Source organism: Haliotis asinina, chromosome 15 (assembly GCF_037392515.1).
Source record: "Haliotis asinina isolate JCU_RB_2024 chromosome 15, JCU_Hal_asi_v2, whole genome shotgun sequence".
NCBI classification, from domain to species: domain Eukaryota; kingdom Metazoa; phylum Mollusca; class Gastropoda; order Lepetellida; family Haliotidae; genus Haliotis; species Haliotis asinina.
Window position 1 is genome coordinate 21,112,459 of NC_090294.1, and position 16,515 is coordinate 21,128,973.

The following is a 16,515-nucleotide window of genomic DNA, read 5'->3' on the forward strand; positions in this document are numbered from 1 at the left end:
ACTAGGTTCTGAAATTAAAATATTTTTCTGAAAAAAATTCATAGCATAAAAACATGAAATATAATGAAAAGGAGCCCTGAGACTTTCTGCATTTTCAGAAGCTGTGGACATCTAGACCTGTCACATTTTCTAGACTTGCGTGGGCTTGGATATATATCAGGGTTTGTATGACAGACTACAGGGTCCGTTAGTCGCATCGTACGACAAGCGCAGGTTGCTGAAGATGTTTCATTGACAAAAGAAGCAAGATAGTTACACGTGTTACTGAACCCGGCTCTTCACGGGTCCAAACATTTCAAGTAAGGTGCGCATTATGCACGATACACCGTTCAAGCAGCCACAAGCATGTAGGTCTAGAGCACTAATCATACACGTGACTTTAAACCTCAGTACACGTCACCTAACATAGATAACGGTAACTGTTCCGGAATAAACTAGCGGAACTGCGTGTTGACACTCGGCATGCCATGGCTCCAGTAAGAACCGGAATAATCCAGATCCTATCAGCAATACACCAGATTGCAATGTGTATTATCATCCTCTACATTGACATGAATAATCAAAGTCAGTCAGGCTGCCCCACCTCGTGTTTACAAATAACACACTGTATGCTATATCACGACCAGAATCACCTGATGACACAATCTGAATTATCTGTATGTTGAATGAATCTGAAGCATGACCGCAAGTGTTCTATTAACACCTGGTAAAGTTATGATTCTTGTTCGCAAAGATGTCAACGTCATCTTGGTAGCCCCTATGTCTAGCCCGCATATACGTAAAACCCGTTTACAGTTTCCACGTCACCATTACAAACAATAACGTTGCAATCAATAATATTATGAATCTATTTTGCTGAAGAAGTTATAACGGCGTTATTATTGCATCAGCCAACTCATAAGCGAAAGACAAACATCCTACAGTAGATTTCAAATAAAAGTGTCAAAGTGTTTTCTAAGAGAGGTAAATAGAGCCATGTTAAATGTGATTTGTCACTGTGCAGACGGATGATGCAACACAACCACATGTACCGAAGGAGCGGTGTACTGCAGAACCAATTTCAGTCACGATATGCTTTCCACATTACATAAACCGTGAATGTGTACATTCCCAGAAACTTGTATTCATTCCTAAGGATTTATACTCCTTCAGCTTCTCACTGAACACTGACACACTGAACGTCAACCTGTCCAATCCACGTTAGAATTGGCCTTCAGTAACCAATGGGTGGTGCGGCTTGCTGACCTGGTTGATATATGTCATTGTAACACAGTTACGTTGATGGTAGCACATATCAACCACTGGATTGTCTGGAAAAGATTCAAATATTTACAGACCACCATACTATGACTGAAATATACAGATCGCAGCGTTAAACACCAAACAAACAAGTAGATCTCTTCACCAAGATGAACGAAGAGAGTTACCTCCCTTGTATGAGAAACCATCAGTTTATAGTAACGTCTCCTCGATGTAACGAAACACAGGCTCGCATTGCGAGTCAGGAAATCATAGTGAACCGGAGCTTAGTTTACCGATTTTCTGACCCGCAAGTATGGCCTATCAAGGAAACGTAACTTTGATAAGACGACGCTTTCCTGACTTAAACAAGCTTAATTGTTCATAAGACTCGTGAAGATCCGGGGTAGAATAGGTCTTCACCAACCCATGCTTGCCATAAAAGGCGACTAAGCTTGTCGCAAGAGGCGGCTAACTGGATCGGGTGGTCACGGTCGCTGACTTGGTTGACATGTCATCGGTTCCCAATATTACACACCGCCACCATACATACCGCTGGAATATTTCTGAGTGCGGCGAACAATTCAACTCACTCACTCACTTACTCAATTGTTCATGAAACGGCCCCTTGGTCGATGCAAATTCATAGTACAGTTTATGAAACGGACCCTTGTGACGCAAGATATCTTGCTTCGCATCTTCGTGGGTTCTGCTGTCAAGAAAACTGTTTATAAACGACCGATCTCACCCTGCACAGGCAGAAACTTCCAAGATGTCAAACAACGCAAACATCCCTGATCAACTTGACACGTGGAGGGAGGACGATCTCGTCGCCTATACACAGAATTCACGTGCATTTCGCAAGGGTATTTCACCCTTTGAAGCTGTCGACTACTACTCCCAGTGGGCAGAATGTCACCAGTATGATGAGGTGAGGAAACAATAACGTTTGATCAAATGTGAAAAAGTTCAGACATTTAAACTCTTTTCATTGAAATCGTTCAGATCCATGTTCACGATTTCATGATTAATGACAAATTGGATGAGTTTGTATGTTTTTGTCACATGTATTCTTTTCATTTTCCCTTGTTCTTAGCTGTTCCTCTTAAATACAATTTGATATGCAAACAGAGAAATAAAGATGAGTGTTCGTATCTAATCTGAATTGTTTAAGTGAGACAGGCTAAATCGCAAGCCAAGCGCGTATGTTCGCGTGAGGATCGCGATCAAGAACGAATGCAGAAGACGTTTGTCGTGCCCTTAAATGCAAAAGACGGTTGTCCGCGTACTTGGTCACAGCTGGGGAGTGACACCACAAACGGGCTCTAGTGAGTGAGTGAGTGAGTGAGTGAGTTCAGTTAATCCACGTTTACCAATATTCCAGCAATGTCACCGCGGAGGACACCAGAAATGCGCTTCACACACACTGCACTCATATAGGGAATCGAATTCGGGTCGTCAGCGTGACCAGCGAAGGCATTAATCGCTAGGCTACCATTCAGCCTCTTAAAGGGGCTTTAATTAGTGGGGTATTCTAGGCAACAGCCCACATGCATTATCCGGGCAGTGGAACCCCATTTCTGGTGTCACCCGCTGTCCACCATTGCGTATGGCCTTGCCATTATTTGGTTTCATCTCAAGGATTTTCTGCTTTTTCTTAATGCGGCAGTTGGCATCGTAACACCCCGTAGGTGCATCAACCGAATATGATGTCTCTTTTGTCGTGTAAACATATTTTCATTTCCTCAAAGCATGGAGAAACCTGGATAGGCGAACAAGCCTTGTGGTTTATAAAAATTATAAACGCCGTTCCAGAACATTGTTTCAATATGGATACATAAATGAAATAGTTTGACAAGAAAGAATAATAGTGAGAACACATGACATATATGATCGAGTAATGAATATGTTCATTATAGTGTTGGTTATGCCTAGCAACGATATGAGGTGCCGCAGAAAATCAAGTTAAAATTTGTTAAGCTTGTCTTACACTGAATACGTGTGTAAAGGTGATACTCACGGGAAACAGTAACAGTTACTTTCAGAAATGAACTGGCGTAATGAGTTGAGAATGTCACAATTTGTTGAGTTACTCAAAGTGCCGTCAATCTTTAAAGCAGTTTAACATCATATCGTTGTGTATAAGAATATAGAGTAGTTCTTGGGTTTTAAAAGTTTCGACATGTAAAAAGTTAGTGAACATGAAAACTTTGACATTTCCGATATATGTCGATTGTATCTATCTACGTGTACGTCATTACAGTCGAGCTTGAGGCAACAATGGATGATTTGACAAAATCTAGTCACAAAATTTAAATCCAAGTAATTGTGACAATCTGTTGGATTTAGCATGGTTTCAAATTGATTCCGGGAAAGTTTGTGTTTTTTGTCGTGTCGTCACACTTGGAAACCCATCCCGTGGCGAATCATCGGTGTTGCCATTATTACAAGAACTTTCCCAAAGATTAAATACATTGTTTCAATGAACGTGAAGATGTTTCAAAAAGTTTTGTTTGCAGGGGCGGTTGGGTAGCCTAGTGATTAAAGTGCTCGCTCGTCACGCCGAAGATCGTGGTTCGGTTCCCCACATGGGTACAATGAGTGAAACCCGTTTCTGGTGTCCCCAGTCGTGACACTGCTGGAATATTGCTGAAAGCGGCGTTAAACTAAACTCAATCTCCCTACCCTGTTTGCCGCATGGCCAGTATACTTAGACCTTCAGCAAGCCATGGCGTTAAGTCGAGTAGATATCTTCACGAATATGTATTGCGAGACTAAGTCAGAATACATGTACTGTTACATCATCCCTCTGCTGCAACGTGACATGTTTCCCGTTTTGGTATTTACCGCACAAAAAAAATCAATATCTTTACAAGAAATATATGAGCAGAGAACTCGAGACGAAATTAGTACTGAAAAATACCCCAAAAAGGTATATTGCACCCCCTTTTCGGCACAAATAATGTTACATAACTGCCTGAGGCATCATCACATATACTCGCTAGTATATTGGCACGAGGATTTAGCAGTATTTGTTTTTCAATAATTGATCAAAGAAAGTAATAGTAACTAAGAAAGCAAACAAACTATTGGGACACATGTTCTTATTCCCAGCTGTATATAAATCATACCATAGAACGTCTACTCTAAAATATGATGCCATTTTGAAACATATTTGTGAAGCTATTCCAAGTACGATGATCAATGGAGTGAGGCTCATGTTTTTGTGTTGGCCAGAATGTACGCCAGTAACGTCCCGTCAGTATCAAGACGACACGTGTACGATGGTTTCTGGGACAGACACACCGGTGGTTGATATCAAGAACATCTCAACCCGCCAGGTTTCAATAAGCCAAGCCACAAAGCCGACAGTCAGATATATATGTGATTGTGGCGCGGGATCGATGCCCAACATGGGTACAATGTGTGATGTCAGTTCCTGGTGTCCCTCGCCGTCAGCTGCTGGAATATTGCTAAAGCGGCGTAAAACTACATTCCCTTACTCACTCCGACTACGGTGACCACAAGTGTAACGTCGTTTACTGTCAATATGTCCATGTAAACCTGCAGTGAGATTGTGTACTATTTTGTGAAAACACTTCCGCACCTTTTGTACAGGTAGGTCTAGAAGGCTCGTGCTGAATAGATAGTGAGGCTCACAGCCTACGGGACAAAACTTGCACGAACCAGATTTTTCTGGTTTTGTTTCCGTTTACGCTGATATAAATGTGTAGATAGTCGGTTATCTAACGAATGTACCGGCAATGTCATTATACACTTATTCTGATTAGGAGATGGGTGAAATAAAGAGAGTTGGTGTAAAGTGAAAGTATGACTTAATTCTTTGTATTCTAACAACTCCATATTCCATCATACATATTCACATGGCCGCATATAAATGATTGGATTTGGATACAAAGTTAGTCCATATTTGGGAGAGACACGTTTGCTTCGTGACACGATGACATAGTTTCTTTGTGCGTTTGTTGTCTAATGCCGAACTCGGCATCATCCCAGCTATATGGCTGCATTCTGTAATCGAGTCTGGACCAGACAATCCAGTGGCCAGCTTCGATACGATAATATGCGTCAACCAAGTTAGCAAGCCTGTCCACCCGATGCTGTTAGTCGCTTCTAATGGGTTGCTGAAAACCCATCTCGGATCCTCACGGGTTCGATGACAGGGTTCATTTCTGAAACGGTCACATTTGCATGTATGTTTGTGACAAAGATGTTTATAGATAGTGTACGACATACAATAATAACTTGAACAACAAATTTACTCTATATCTGCTCTGTAGTTGAAAACTGGCTGTCAAGATGATCGACACTGGGATCATGTGTAAACACGAGATGATCTGACCGAGCTTGACTGGTTTCACATTCACAGAGGGATCACTTCAGCCTTATCCAATCTAGTCCAATGTAATCTTGGGTCTTTGACGCAGCGACGTACGTGTAATAGATTACTGATGCTTTGTAAGCGTTCTTATTTATTTGAGATAACATAAATAATGCAAATAATGTAATAATATATAACGCCGCCCTCAGCAATATCTCCAATATAGAACGGTTGCTGTAAAACAACGCTCGTGTAAAGAGACTTTATGTATTTCATAAATGACTTAAATTCAGATTTGATTACGATTACACTTATTATTCAACTTGTTTTGATGTCATATTTTACCTCACCTGATGTGACAAAAGCCTGTTTGTTAAAAATCGTTATGAAATATTATAATCAAAACTGAGCTGAAAAGTTCGAGGAACTCAGAAATGCGCAATTTAAACTCTTCTGTCTAGTCGAAACCTGGTCTTCGACGAACAAGCACTTCAACCCCCAACCTCCCATTTCGATACGGCGAGCTGTTAATCCGGGAAATATATAGGTTGGTACGCTGAAACTGTTTAAGGTCTGTGTTCGAAGATAAATAACTCTGAATTTGATGTTGTACTGCTTATTTTCAGGATCTGCGACCTGGAAGGTACAACGGACCACTGATTACCGCTAACGCTGTTGCAGAGTTCTTCCCCCAGGATAGAGAGGAGAAGAAGATCATGGATATCGCTGCGGGAACCGGATTTGTTGCTGAACATGTAACTGTCATTCTTAATTGATCAATTGTTATATTGCCTTTGCAATATCAAAACGTTGGTATTTGGTGTCAAGTAAGAGACATTGTCTGCGTCTGAAATATCGTAGTCGGTTCGGGTTTTATTAGATCACGTGTAACTTTAGGTCTTCGAATTTCTACCTTTGAGTGTCGATCGATGACACCCCCTAAATTTACAGCAGAGAACCTAACTACGGCTGTTTGTGTATCCTCATTGGGCGTAAATAGGAAATGACATGACCCGATACGCGCATGACCATCCTATGCATCCTGTTTGTCAGCATGACAGTGCATTTGCTGGACACCTCACATCTTGTTATCCGTCAAAACAAATATTGACTAAGCCCTTTGGTTCAGTGTTGGTCGATCAATTAAAAGCATGCAAGTACACGTTCTTTCAAGTATATAACCAGTGTGCACACGGTTACCAGGTGCAAATGGGTCTCTGCAGGTGTTGATAAGTGCAGGATGTGCATGTTTAGAGTGAGTGAGTGAGTTTAGTTTTACGCCGCACAGAACAATATTCCAGCTATATGGTGGCGGTCTGTAAGCAATCTAGTCTGGACCAGACAAGCCAGTGATCAACAGCATGTTCATCGATCTACACAAATGGGATGATGACATGTGTCAACCAAGTTAGCGAGCCTGACCACCCGATCACGTTAGTTGCCTCTAACGACAAGCATGGGTTGCTGAAGGCCAGTTCTATCCCGGATATCTTCACGGGTTGTGTATGTTTAGAAGTTGATAAGGTGGTTGCAGGAAAATTACACATTTACATGCAATCTCTGACAATCAGTATAGCATTACAGTAATAATGTACAAAACAATTCTTTTAGAATTTCCTCCACCATGGTGCATGTACTCGTCTCTACGTGATTCCTCAAGCATCATCCGTACCTGTGCGTTATTTAATAACTTTTGTGAAAGTTCGACCAGAGAACAATATCATGATAATATATATTGTTTAAACTCACACATGATGTTCCTGCCTTTGTGGTTTCAGCTGAAGGCCAAGGGGTTTCGTCACATAGACGCACTGGAACCGTCAACACAGATGCTCCTTAGGGCCAAGGAGAAGGGGCTGTATGAGAACTACTACACCGACTTCCTGTCCGACGACCCGCTGCCAACAATCATGGAAGGTGAGTTACAGTGTAATATTAACAAGTCATGTAAACCGAGCCACAGATTAGAGTCTCCAACAATCGTGGAAGGTGAGCTAAGGTGTAGACATATAAACCGGGCCACTCTTTAATGTCTCTGAGCTACGGTGCACTGATATCAACCATTATTGAAAATCAAATATTCATTGTCTTACGAAGTACGTATATTAGATCAATTAAGAATTATGGCCCAATGGATACTGTGCTAACAAGTCAAACTTGAGTTCGACTCCTAACATGGTCACATTCCACACATGTGGATTTACAAAATGGCGGTATCAGGCGTTGACCTTGATAAAGCTGGGAAAGAAGGAGTGACTATGTAAATATACAACTTTTAGTCACCGACTAAATATTTTCTGTCTGGATTTCGGGTACCTACTGTAGAATCACATTCTGTTATCAGAACAGGGTGGTGCTTAATTAATGCACGGAAGTATAGTAACAATCTTAATTAGCACGTATGAGATTGATTAAAAGTATAGTCCGATGGATAACGTGTTAGCATGTCAAGTTCGAGTTCCATTCCTGACATTGTCACTGTGCTGCAATAACGGGCGCTGAGCTTGATAAAGTTGCCAAAGAAGGCGTGGTTATGTAGATTTACTACATATAGTGTAAACTTATATATACGTATGTACATGCGATGTGCATTCTCTGTTTGGTTTCAGACACCTACGACTGTGTTGTTATTTGTGGTGGAATGGGTGAAGGTCACATACCTTGCTCCGGTATCAGAGAACTTATTCGAATTACCAAACAGGGTAAGAATCTCTTGCAATTTCTGTAAGTGAGTGAGATTCATGATGTTTTCAACTGGGTGGATGTGGAACAATATTCAGGTCATTACAATTCACTTCATACAGGTAATATTTCAGGGCTTTGGTGAAATCCTTTATGGCGGATATTACACTGTCAGTCCAAGAACTAGTAATGGGGTCGAACAGGGATTCGAACGATGGTCAGCGGATCCTACACTGCAAATCTGGGCGCTTTGCACTTCTAGGTCCCTCAGGTTTTCCCCGTTTAATAACACTATGATTGTGTGTTCGTCCAAAGAACTATTATGTCAATTGGTAAAGACATTCTAGGAAAACTTCGACCAAGGTAGAAGACCAAGATAGATGACCAAGGTAGATGCGAAAGAGTTTTATTAGTTGAGGAACGACTTGTCTACTGATAAGACCATTTCGGTAAAAGCCTGCATTCGTCCATCTGTCTGTAACGTCATGGCCTCAAAAAGTCGCTCCGTGGCCTAGAGGACTGGGATCGTGACGATGCAGGTTAGAAAATGTTTTCAGCAACCCATGCTTGTCGTAAGAGGCTTCTAATGGGACGGGATAGTTTGGGTCGACGGATGGATAATCAGGGGGCCAACTGCGGGACTGTCTAGTCTTGATGAGACTAATGCTTAGTCTCTGAATATATAATTTTGAAAGTAACAAACTAGCCTATGTAAACTGAAAAGAAGTCACATGGAGACCAGACATTCAGAACCTGAGGAACTCTAGACTTGCTTCATTTAAGGCTTTATCATTGCAGAGATGGCTTGGTAGCAGAGAAAATAATATGGAATAGGGACTGTGAGACACATTAAGTCTTGTCGTGACTATTTATGGACCACCACCATTTATCATTGTATGGCTTAACGCAGTTTAACAAAAACAAGCCAATCCATATAATGGATAGAAAGACTACCCGAACAGCGGAATATCATAAAGAGAAACGTTCATGCCTCGTCTTATTCTGTCCACTCTATTTTCAGGCGGACTAATATGTATCGTGATGCGTGAACAGTATTTGATAGAAGTGGACGAATATAAAGACCGTCTGGAACCATTAATGGACTTTCTGGAAATGGCGGGAAAATGGGTCCAAGTGGCACGATATACGGTCCCAGACTACTTCATCAATATCCCCGGCGTGGTCTACATGTACAACAAGATATGAACTCAAGCAACCAGTTTCTGAAAAGAAACCCAGATGACATTCACTCATGAATCTGATTTGTGCTTGTTGCTATAGCTGGGTTTAAGTCGGATCTCAACTCTCGGTTCGAATCCTGTCTCAGAGACTCGTCTACAGTTAATGTCTCGATGAAATCATGCCTTCATTTTCAGTATAGACGGTGAAAGAGCCTTTATTAGATGCAATATAAACCTTAATTTTAGACCTATTCCCATAATACAGACAAGGGTTCTTCAGTCAAATACTGTGTTCATTGCATATCAGAGTTGGTATCTGAAGATCACCAAAGATTTAAAAAAGGTACTTAAACTGTGTTCAAGACCTACAGGTGCTCCTCAAAGTACGCTTGACAACATGCTCAGAACATCAATGCTTGTGCCTATGTCTTATCGCAGTGTTGTATCAAATGTCTGTGTACAACACACGGAAATGAACACAAGCAAATGAGAAGACATACCCCTTTAACCCATTTAGCTCTTCGATATTTTAGTGGACAACGTCTCGTGAGTGCTGAATCCATACTAAGGTGAAACCGTGACTGCAATGCTGAAGTTAATGCCACGACTGCAAAGCTTGACCTTTAACACTGAAATATCTATGCTTTCTAAGTTCAGAAAAAAACCCATAGAGTTGTCTACATTAGCCAAATAGTAGAAAGATTCTTAAATAATGCAATGACGATGGTTCAGGGACATATTGACACGTACTCTGAAAATAATATCTGCGACACCACTCAAGCCCATCCATCCAGTTACCACAAGAAACGATTCAGGCAATGGTAACGTTCAGTCAGCTGGGTGACACATTGCAATTCGGTGGTTGATAGTAGCATTACAAACGTTTCAAATACTCAAGACCTATTCCGTCGAATACCCCAAGGGGGAAATACAAAAAAATTACATCCTCTCAATTCATAGCAAAACATAATACATTTAACATTGTGCTGAGTATTTACTTCCGACCACGTTTTGTCTTTCTTGGTGACGGGACGTCAGTGCTGTGCCTGCGTACAAACATGTTTAACAACGGAACTGTTTGAATGACAATTTAAGGGTCTTATGTATGCATTCAAAGAGTAAGTAAACCTGATGTTGCAAATGCTCTTGAGTTGTTTTGTTTGGGTTTTTTCCAGTACTAAACATGTTTCTGTATGTTTTAACCACCATCCAATGATCATGTCAGTAACAGATAAATGTTTGACTGACACAAAGAGCATCTGCAATAGAAATTGTAGGGCATCCTAGAATTTGGCCATCCATCCCATTGTCAAAATAGGAGACACAGAGACGGACATCTGGTGGAACCTCATTTAGGCATCCATGATCTAGGAACTTTATGAGAGTTCTTGTCTTGTCATAAAAGCAAGGACAGTTTGTAACTTCAACAATACACTTCCAATACTCTAATATATTGCTCACTGATGAATAAAAGAAACTCTCCTGTTACTCCCATTATTCACTGAATTTGCAGCTGTTATGTGAAGAATAAATACAGTTCCTCTGTACTCCAAAGTATCAATACTGTGCTTCTAAATAACAACCATCAGCTTTACACATCAAACAATTTATTCCAAAACATAACAAAACTGTTTTCACATAACAGTCTCCACATTTTCACCAATGTAACTGGGATACACAACTGCACTCTGCACTATCTTCATAATCAAGTCATTCATATATGCTTTCAAACCATGTCAAGAAAAATGTATGAAAGTGAATACCAAGTAACACAGTGCTATCAATGACTTGAAAAGACAGCCTCAGAATTTCAAAACTCAAGCTTACTTGTAATGCAGACAAAGATTTCACTGTTACAGACATAAATCACAAATCCAAGTCAAATACATTTCTGACATAAAACAATCACCAATGAGAAATGGCATCTATAAATATTAAAGATATTGTATTCTATATGTTAACATTCTATTTCAGATTCATTTTGTCCATTTCCAATTAGTACTGATCTGTGAAAGCAATTATTCCGAACATCCTGAAACCTGAAAATCACCGTCCCATACATACTCAAATCTGAACAAAGATGTAACATAGTATAAGAGGATAAAATAGGTGAACACAATATCAAATATATAACAACAAATTAATGTACCCCAAAAATGGGAGGGATTACACTGTAACAAAAGAATGAAAAATAACTGATCACTGGAAAGAATCATTTTTAAATTTTAAGAGAACACGTGGACTTTCCATTTTCAGATTTTCTTCCAGTGCAGTAATACATTATGCCACTGTGGTAAAATCTGCTTGTAAAATATAACAAAAAAATTCATGTTACCATGCTTATTATTAAAAAAAAAATGCATAAAAAACATTCAAAGTATAAATGTCATGAAACATCCTATAAAGAAAAGACATCAAGGCAATAATTGTCCTACTCGAATAAGTTAAAACCTGTAAATTTCATCAGTAATATGGTTAAGTAATAGCACATTTATAGAAATGACAACACCAATTTATTCCAATTAGTATTTCGGCTGAAAACCGATGGGCCCAAATCAGTATTTACTTTTCCAAAGAATTTTCACATTAAAAGAACAATTTAGATACATAGTGTAAGACCTTGTTATTAACACTGTACTCACCTAAATCACAAGTAAGTATCCACATACAGCTTGACTATGAATAATATGTGGTTGAAATGTACTGTCTATGGTACATTCAATAATTTCATTCAATAATTTTATTACTGTATTTATTTTTATAAAAGATATATTTTTACAGCTATCATAGTTGCACATTTAGTGGGGTTTTTTTTGTGTGTTCAGAATGAATATGGTAAAATTGTATGGAATGGCATCTATGAATTTTGATTGCAATTCTACTACAAGTATAAAAATTTTAATAACCATGCATTCTGAATAATGTCTAAAACATAAAGCATGGTAACATTTTTCTGAAAAAGTAAACATAATAGTATAAATAATTTGCTTCAGTTTGTACATCATTTCATTACAGATATATGGGTAAGATGTTCATGTGGTCTGCATCTACATCATACAGACGATAGTAAATCCACGAAATCATGAACAATATGCTTCCATATAACCAGTATTTATAAATGACAACCAGCCTTCATACACTATATACATCTTTTGCTTTTCACGCTCACAGAAATGTCCTATGTAAATATAAGCTCTCAAACAATCTTATTTACACCATAATTCGTATCTCAGCAATCACAGGGAATAATTCTTTTACAATATCATCTAAAAATATACCGATAATGCCTTGGGAAAAGGATGTCGTTCATGAAATATGCATGAAATAGAATAAAACAAAACACCAGTGCATGAAATAAGTCAAACTTTCAAAATTTACCAGCCCCGTGGATTTAACCTGACCAGACACCAAGATTTGGTGCATGGAACATCATAACTTTTTAACAGACCTCTGAGCTGGCTTGCTGTAAATTATGTCAACTGTCAGAAATCTATCCTGCAGTTGGACAGGCCTTATTTCATACACTGACACAGCAATAGGTAAAACATGGTATTGTCAATACCACAGTTGCATACAGTGATGTTTGAATAACACTGAGACATTTTATTGGAAAAACCCAACATCATGGTAGGAGATGTAAAGAGACAGGTTTGTAAAAATATGGTTGATAACAGAGCAGAAAACACACTGTGGGACAGCAATAAGCCAGTCTACCTGTAGCCCTGCAGCGCAATGCAGAAGCATTGGACACTACATGTCCACTTTGAACACTCAAGGCATAAATGGGATTATTTGATAGCTATGAGCCTAAACTGTTAAGGGGACCACTACTTACCAGGAACTAATTTGAAAAAGATACTTGGAACTCTTACACTTTCAAATCTTACAGCTAGGATTTCATTACAGACAAACTAAGGCATACTCAAGCCAAATATGCTTCTATCATTACAGAATTTGATAAATGGATAACACTGTATGACTACTACAATCTTGACACATGCCTGTCACATGTTCAAGGTTGCCAGATCTTCATTCTTTTAAGGGATGTCCTAATATTTTATCACCATTTGACATAGTTGATATGTAGTTTGTACAGTTGTATAAATTCCTGTTTACACAGGAATGAGGGCTCAAGTATATGAAGATGTCATATGGATAGGATCAAGCATGACCCATGGGAATTACTAAAAAGTAAGGGTGTTTTCCCAATGAGAAATGCCAGAGGGACGTAAGGTCATTCTTTATCCAACATATAAACCAACTGAAACTATGCTTCAGATATAATTTCAAAATTAACTGGGATGAAACTAGCCGCCGACGCATCTGCACGCACAATGCATGTGTACCACACGCATTACCTGTGCCCTGCCGTACGCTGCCCGCACTACCCATCTTGTGAGAACACATGGTTCATACCGAGAAACAATCTCATTCTTCACAGCAATCTTTCGTAGCTTAGTCGATAAAACTGCCATGCTAGTAAGCAAACGGACGCAGGTTTGAACTCAGGTGTCAGCACTATGCATGTTGGAAATTGTCAATAATGTCTTATTTTCCTATCATATTCAGAGATGGAAAGACAAAGTCATATCAATCTTAAAAAACAAGTTATAATTCAAAGTTCTGGGACTGTGGGACGATATTGAAGTAATATCAAGATGCATTTGGACAATATTGAAGTAACATCCTTGGGCAGAGGGATGATATTAAAGTAACGCCCCCTCATCGACGGGCATTGGGATATGACAAGCAATACTGCCTCACGAGAACAACAGAGGGACGTTACTGGAGGTTTATACTGACAGATACCACATGACAGATGCAGCACCCCAAATGAAGCCCATCTGAACAATGAAACACTGCAGAATGAAACTGTGCACTTTTTAATACCTTACCATAAGGTATGTCTGCAAATTGGACACATTTTATTTTGTGATCTTACATACTCACAAGAAATATATTTAACAATTGTCATAGAATCATATTCATAAAAATTATCATACATTTGCAACGACTATTTACAATGTTGACCATACAGTTTTTCAGCATCATGATGAAATTCTCAGCATGCTTAACGATACTTACATGTGTTTGCCCTGAGTAGTAAGCATGGTGAACAATTATGCAATTTTTTGGATAGCATGGGCTTGGGTGTTGATTCAGATCCCCGTGCAAACAGAAAGTCACCTTTCACACCAGAATCTAACCTACTCTACCCTTTGTCTACAAACCTGAAATTATAATGATTTCAGTGATCAAGTTCTTGATATGACTACTGATGAATTTCTCCAAAGAAGAACATTTCACAAAAGGCAAAATAAAGCACATGGTAAAATATAATAAATGTCTGAGATATTGTCCTAAAATTCTGGAGAAAAGAATCTTGAAAATAAGTCATCTTGGTTAATAAAAGACTTCCATTTCTTTTCTTGCACGACCAAAGTCATGAAGATGTATTCTTGGATAGAAATAGTCAATAAACCATCATTTATTCAAATATAGCTATGTGGTTTTGTGTGATTAAACCATAATCAGTGTTGCATTGAGATCAGCATTCCATGAGGTATTTCAAAGCATTGCATCTTTACTGTCACAAATAATGTGCTGACATGGTGACAATATTTCCAAGTAAAATTCTACATATTTTCGAAGTCATCTTTCACATCTTCTTTCTTATTTTGTGATGCAGTAGCCTTGGCGGCTTCGGCTTCAATTCTCATGCTCTCAGTCTGACTGTCAATATACATCTTCAGCTTCTGCATTATGTCAACTGGTGTTGACATTGTTGTCGGGGATGATGGACCACCAGAAGAGTTGCTCGAGGAGGGGAGACTGTGTCCAACTGAAATAACAGGCAATTTCGGCAATGCACTTTAAGAAACATGGTGAAATATAATCAGTATGTAGAATATTTTAAACAGCATTACAGACTTCGGTTCACTGAATTCACTACCCTTTGTAAAGTCAGGAAGTGGTGAAACAACACAAATGGCCATTATGGGATCATTGTTTACAAATTCTCAAGCTACATTCTATATGTTTATATATTTCCTCAATGGGTACCTGAAAGTGTTTGCACTCAAAAAGGCTATGTTTAGCCAACATTTTTATTGACACACTTATGTCATTTGTTTTTATGGAAACACACGAAATTTAAAGACAAACAAATAAAAAAAATATGTATGAAAAAATAAGAAGACAGTAGTGGAGTATGGTCATTGCACATGTATAGCTTCATGCAAAAATATTCATTAGTTAGAGAGTTATGGGTTGGAGATGAAGCCTACAGTTGTTTAAGTCTATGTCAAAACTGTTTCCGTGGACACAAAAGGAAATATGAGTTAGAACACTTTTAAATTAGCAAGGCACCAGTTGAGCTGATGATTAATGCCAACACAGAATCACGTTGAAATGGTTATGTCCAAGAAACAAATCCTACTTTTGTTTTAGTCGTCCAAAATCAAAATTGTTCCCATGGAAGCCAAAACATGATCAATTTTTTAACTATTTTACAATAGCACACAACACCAGATATGTCAATGGGCAATCTATGCATGTCACAAGATCTGTAGAAAAAAACTGAATGGTTTACACATTATGGCACGGAATAGAGCAGCAACGTCCATACCAAAGGAGAGTCTGTTACCAGCAGTAACCAAGCCAAAATCATAATGTCATGTCTCACCTCCAAGCTGGGAGTGGAAACCAAAAAAAAGAAAGAAATTGATCTACAAAAAAAAAATTTGATTAGATCTACTATTATACCAGAATTTCATCATTATATCATATTAAATGTAGGTCAAGAGTAAAACTGTTCAGATGATACCTGACATGTAACCTAATAGTGCAGATGATGGTATATTTTATTACTTTCACATACATGTGAAGAAACATTGACAGCCATGCCTCAATCTACTCATAAAACAAAAAAAGGTAATGTAGATCACTGTTGTTGACATTTGAGAGTCTGAGAGGGTGTAAAATCAGGTTAAGTGTCACTCCCTATTAATAGTAGGATATATTATTGGGGTTAGTATCATCTCTGGATCTCACTCATGTTAACTCATGATG

The 16,515-nt window shown here is 38.8% G+C and overlaps 2 protein-coding genes across 6 annotated transcripts in view; one reads left to right on the top strand and one right to left on the bottom strand.

Annotated features, from left to right (window-relative positions):
- The first annotated feature begins 2,004 nt into the window (after nt 1-2,004).
- LOC137265533 (methyltransferase-like protein 27) lies at nt 2,005-10,589 on the top strand. The gene is made up of 5 exons (XM_067800952.1): nt 2,005-2,170; nt 6,208-6,336; nt 7,360-7,498; nt 8,191-8,283; nt 9,285-10,589. Exons 1-5 carry the CDS (start codon nt 2,012-2,014, stop codon nt 9,467-9,469), a joined length of 705 nt encoding a protein of 234 aa, XP_067657053.1. The 5' UTR covers nt 2,005-2,011; the 3' UTR covers nt 9,470-10,589.
- Nucleotides 10,590-11,034: 445 nt separating this feature from the next.
- LOC137265124 (inositol hexakisphosphate and diphosphoinositol-pentakisphosphate kinase 2-like) overlaps nt 11,035-16,515 on the bottom strand; it is a 72,333-nt gene continuing 66,852 nt past the window's right edge. For 4 of the 5 annotated variants that reach the window (XM_067800431.1, XM_067800432.1, XM_067800433.1 and 1 more), the window contains one exon: nt 11,041-15,286. In XM_067800431.1, coding sequence (XP_067656532.1) covers nt 15,081-15,286 — 206 coding nt within the window. In that variant the 3' untranslated portion in view covers nt 11,041-15,080. Of the gene's footprint in view, nt 15,287-16,515 lie in introns of all 5 variants that reach the window. The other variant, XM_067800434.1, reaches the window with a different exon arrangement.

Excerpts from the sequence above, each read along its gene's own strand:
- LOC137265533 (XM_067800952.1), top strand. The coding sequence starts at position 2,012 with ATGTCAAACAACGCAAACATCCCTGATCAACTTGACACGTGGAGGGAG. Across the intron at positions 6,337-7,359 it reads CCGGATTTGTTGCTGAACAT|CTGAAGGCCAAGGGGTTTCG; the intron begins GTAACTGTCATT and ends TTGTGGTTTCAG. Across the intron at positions 7,499-8,190 it reads GCTGCCAACAATCATGGAAG|ACACCTACGACTGTGTTGTT; the intron begins GTGAGTTACAGT and ends GTTTGGTTTCAG.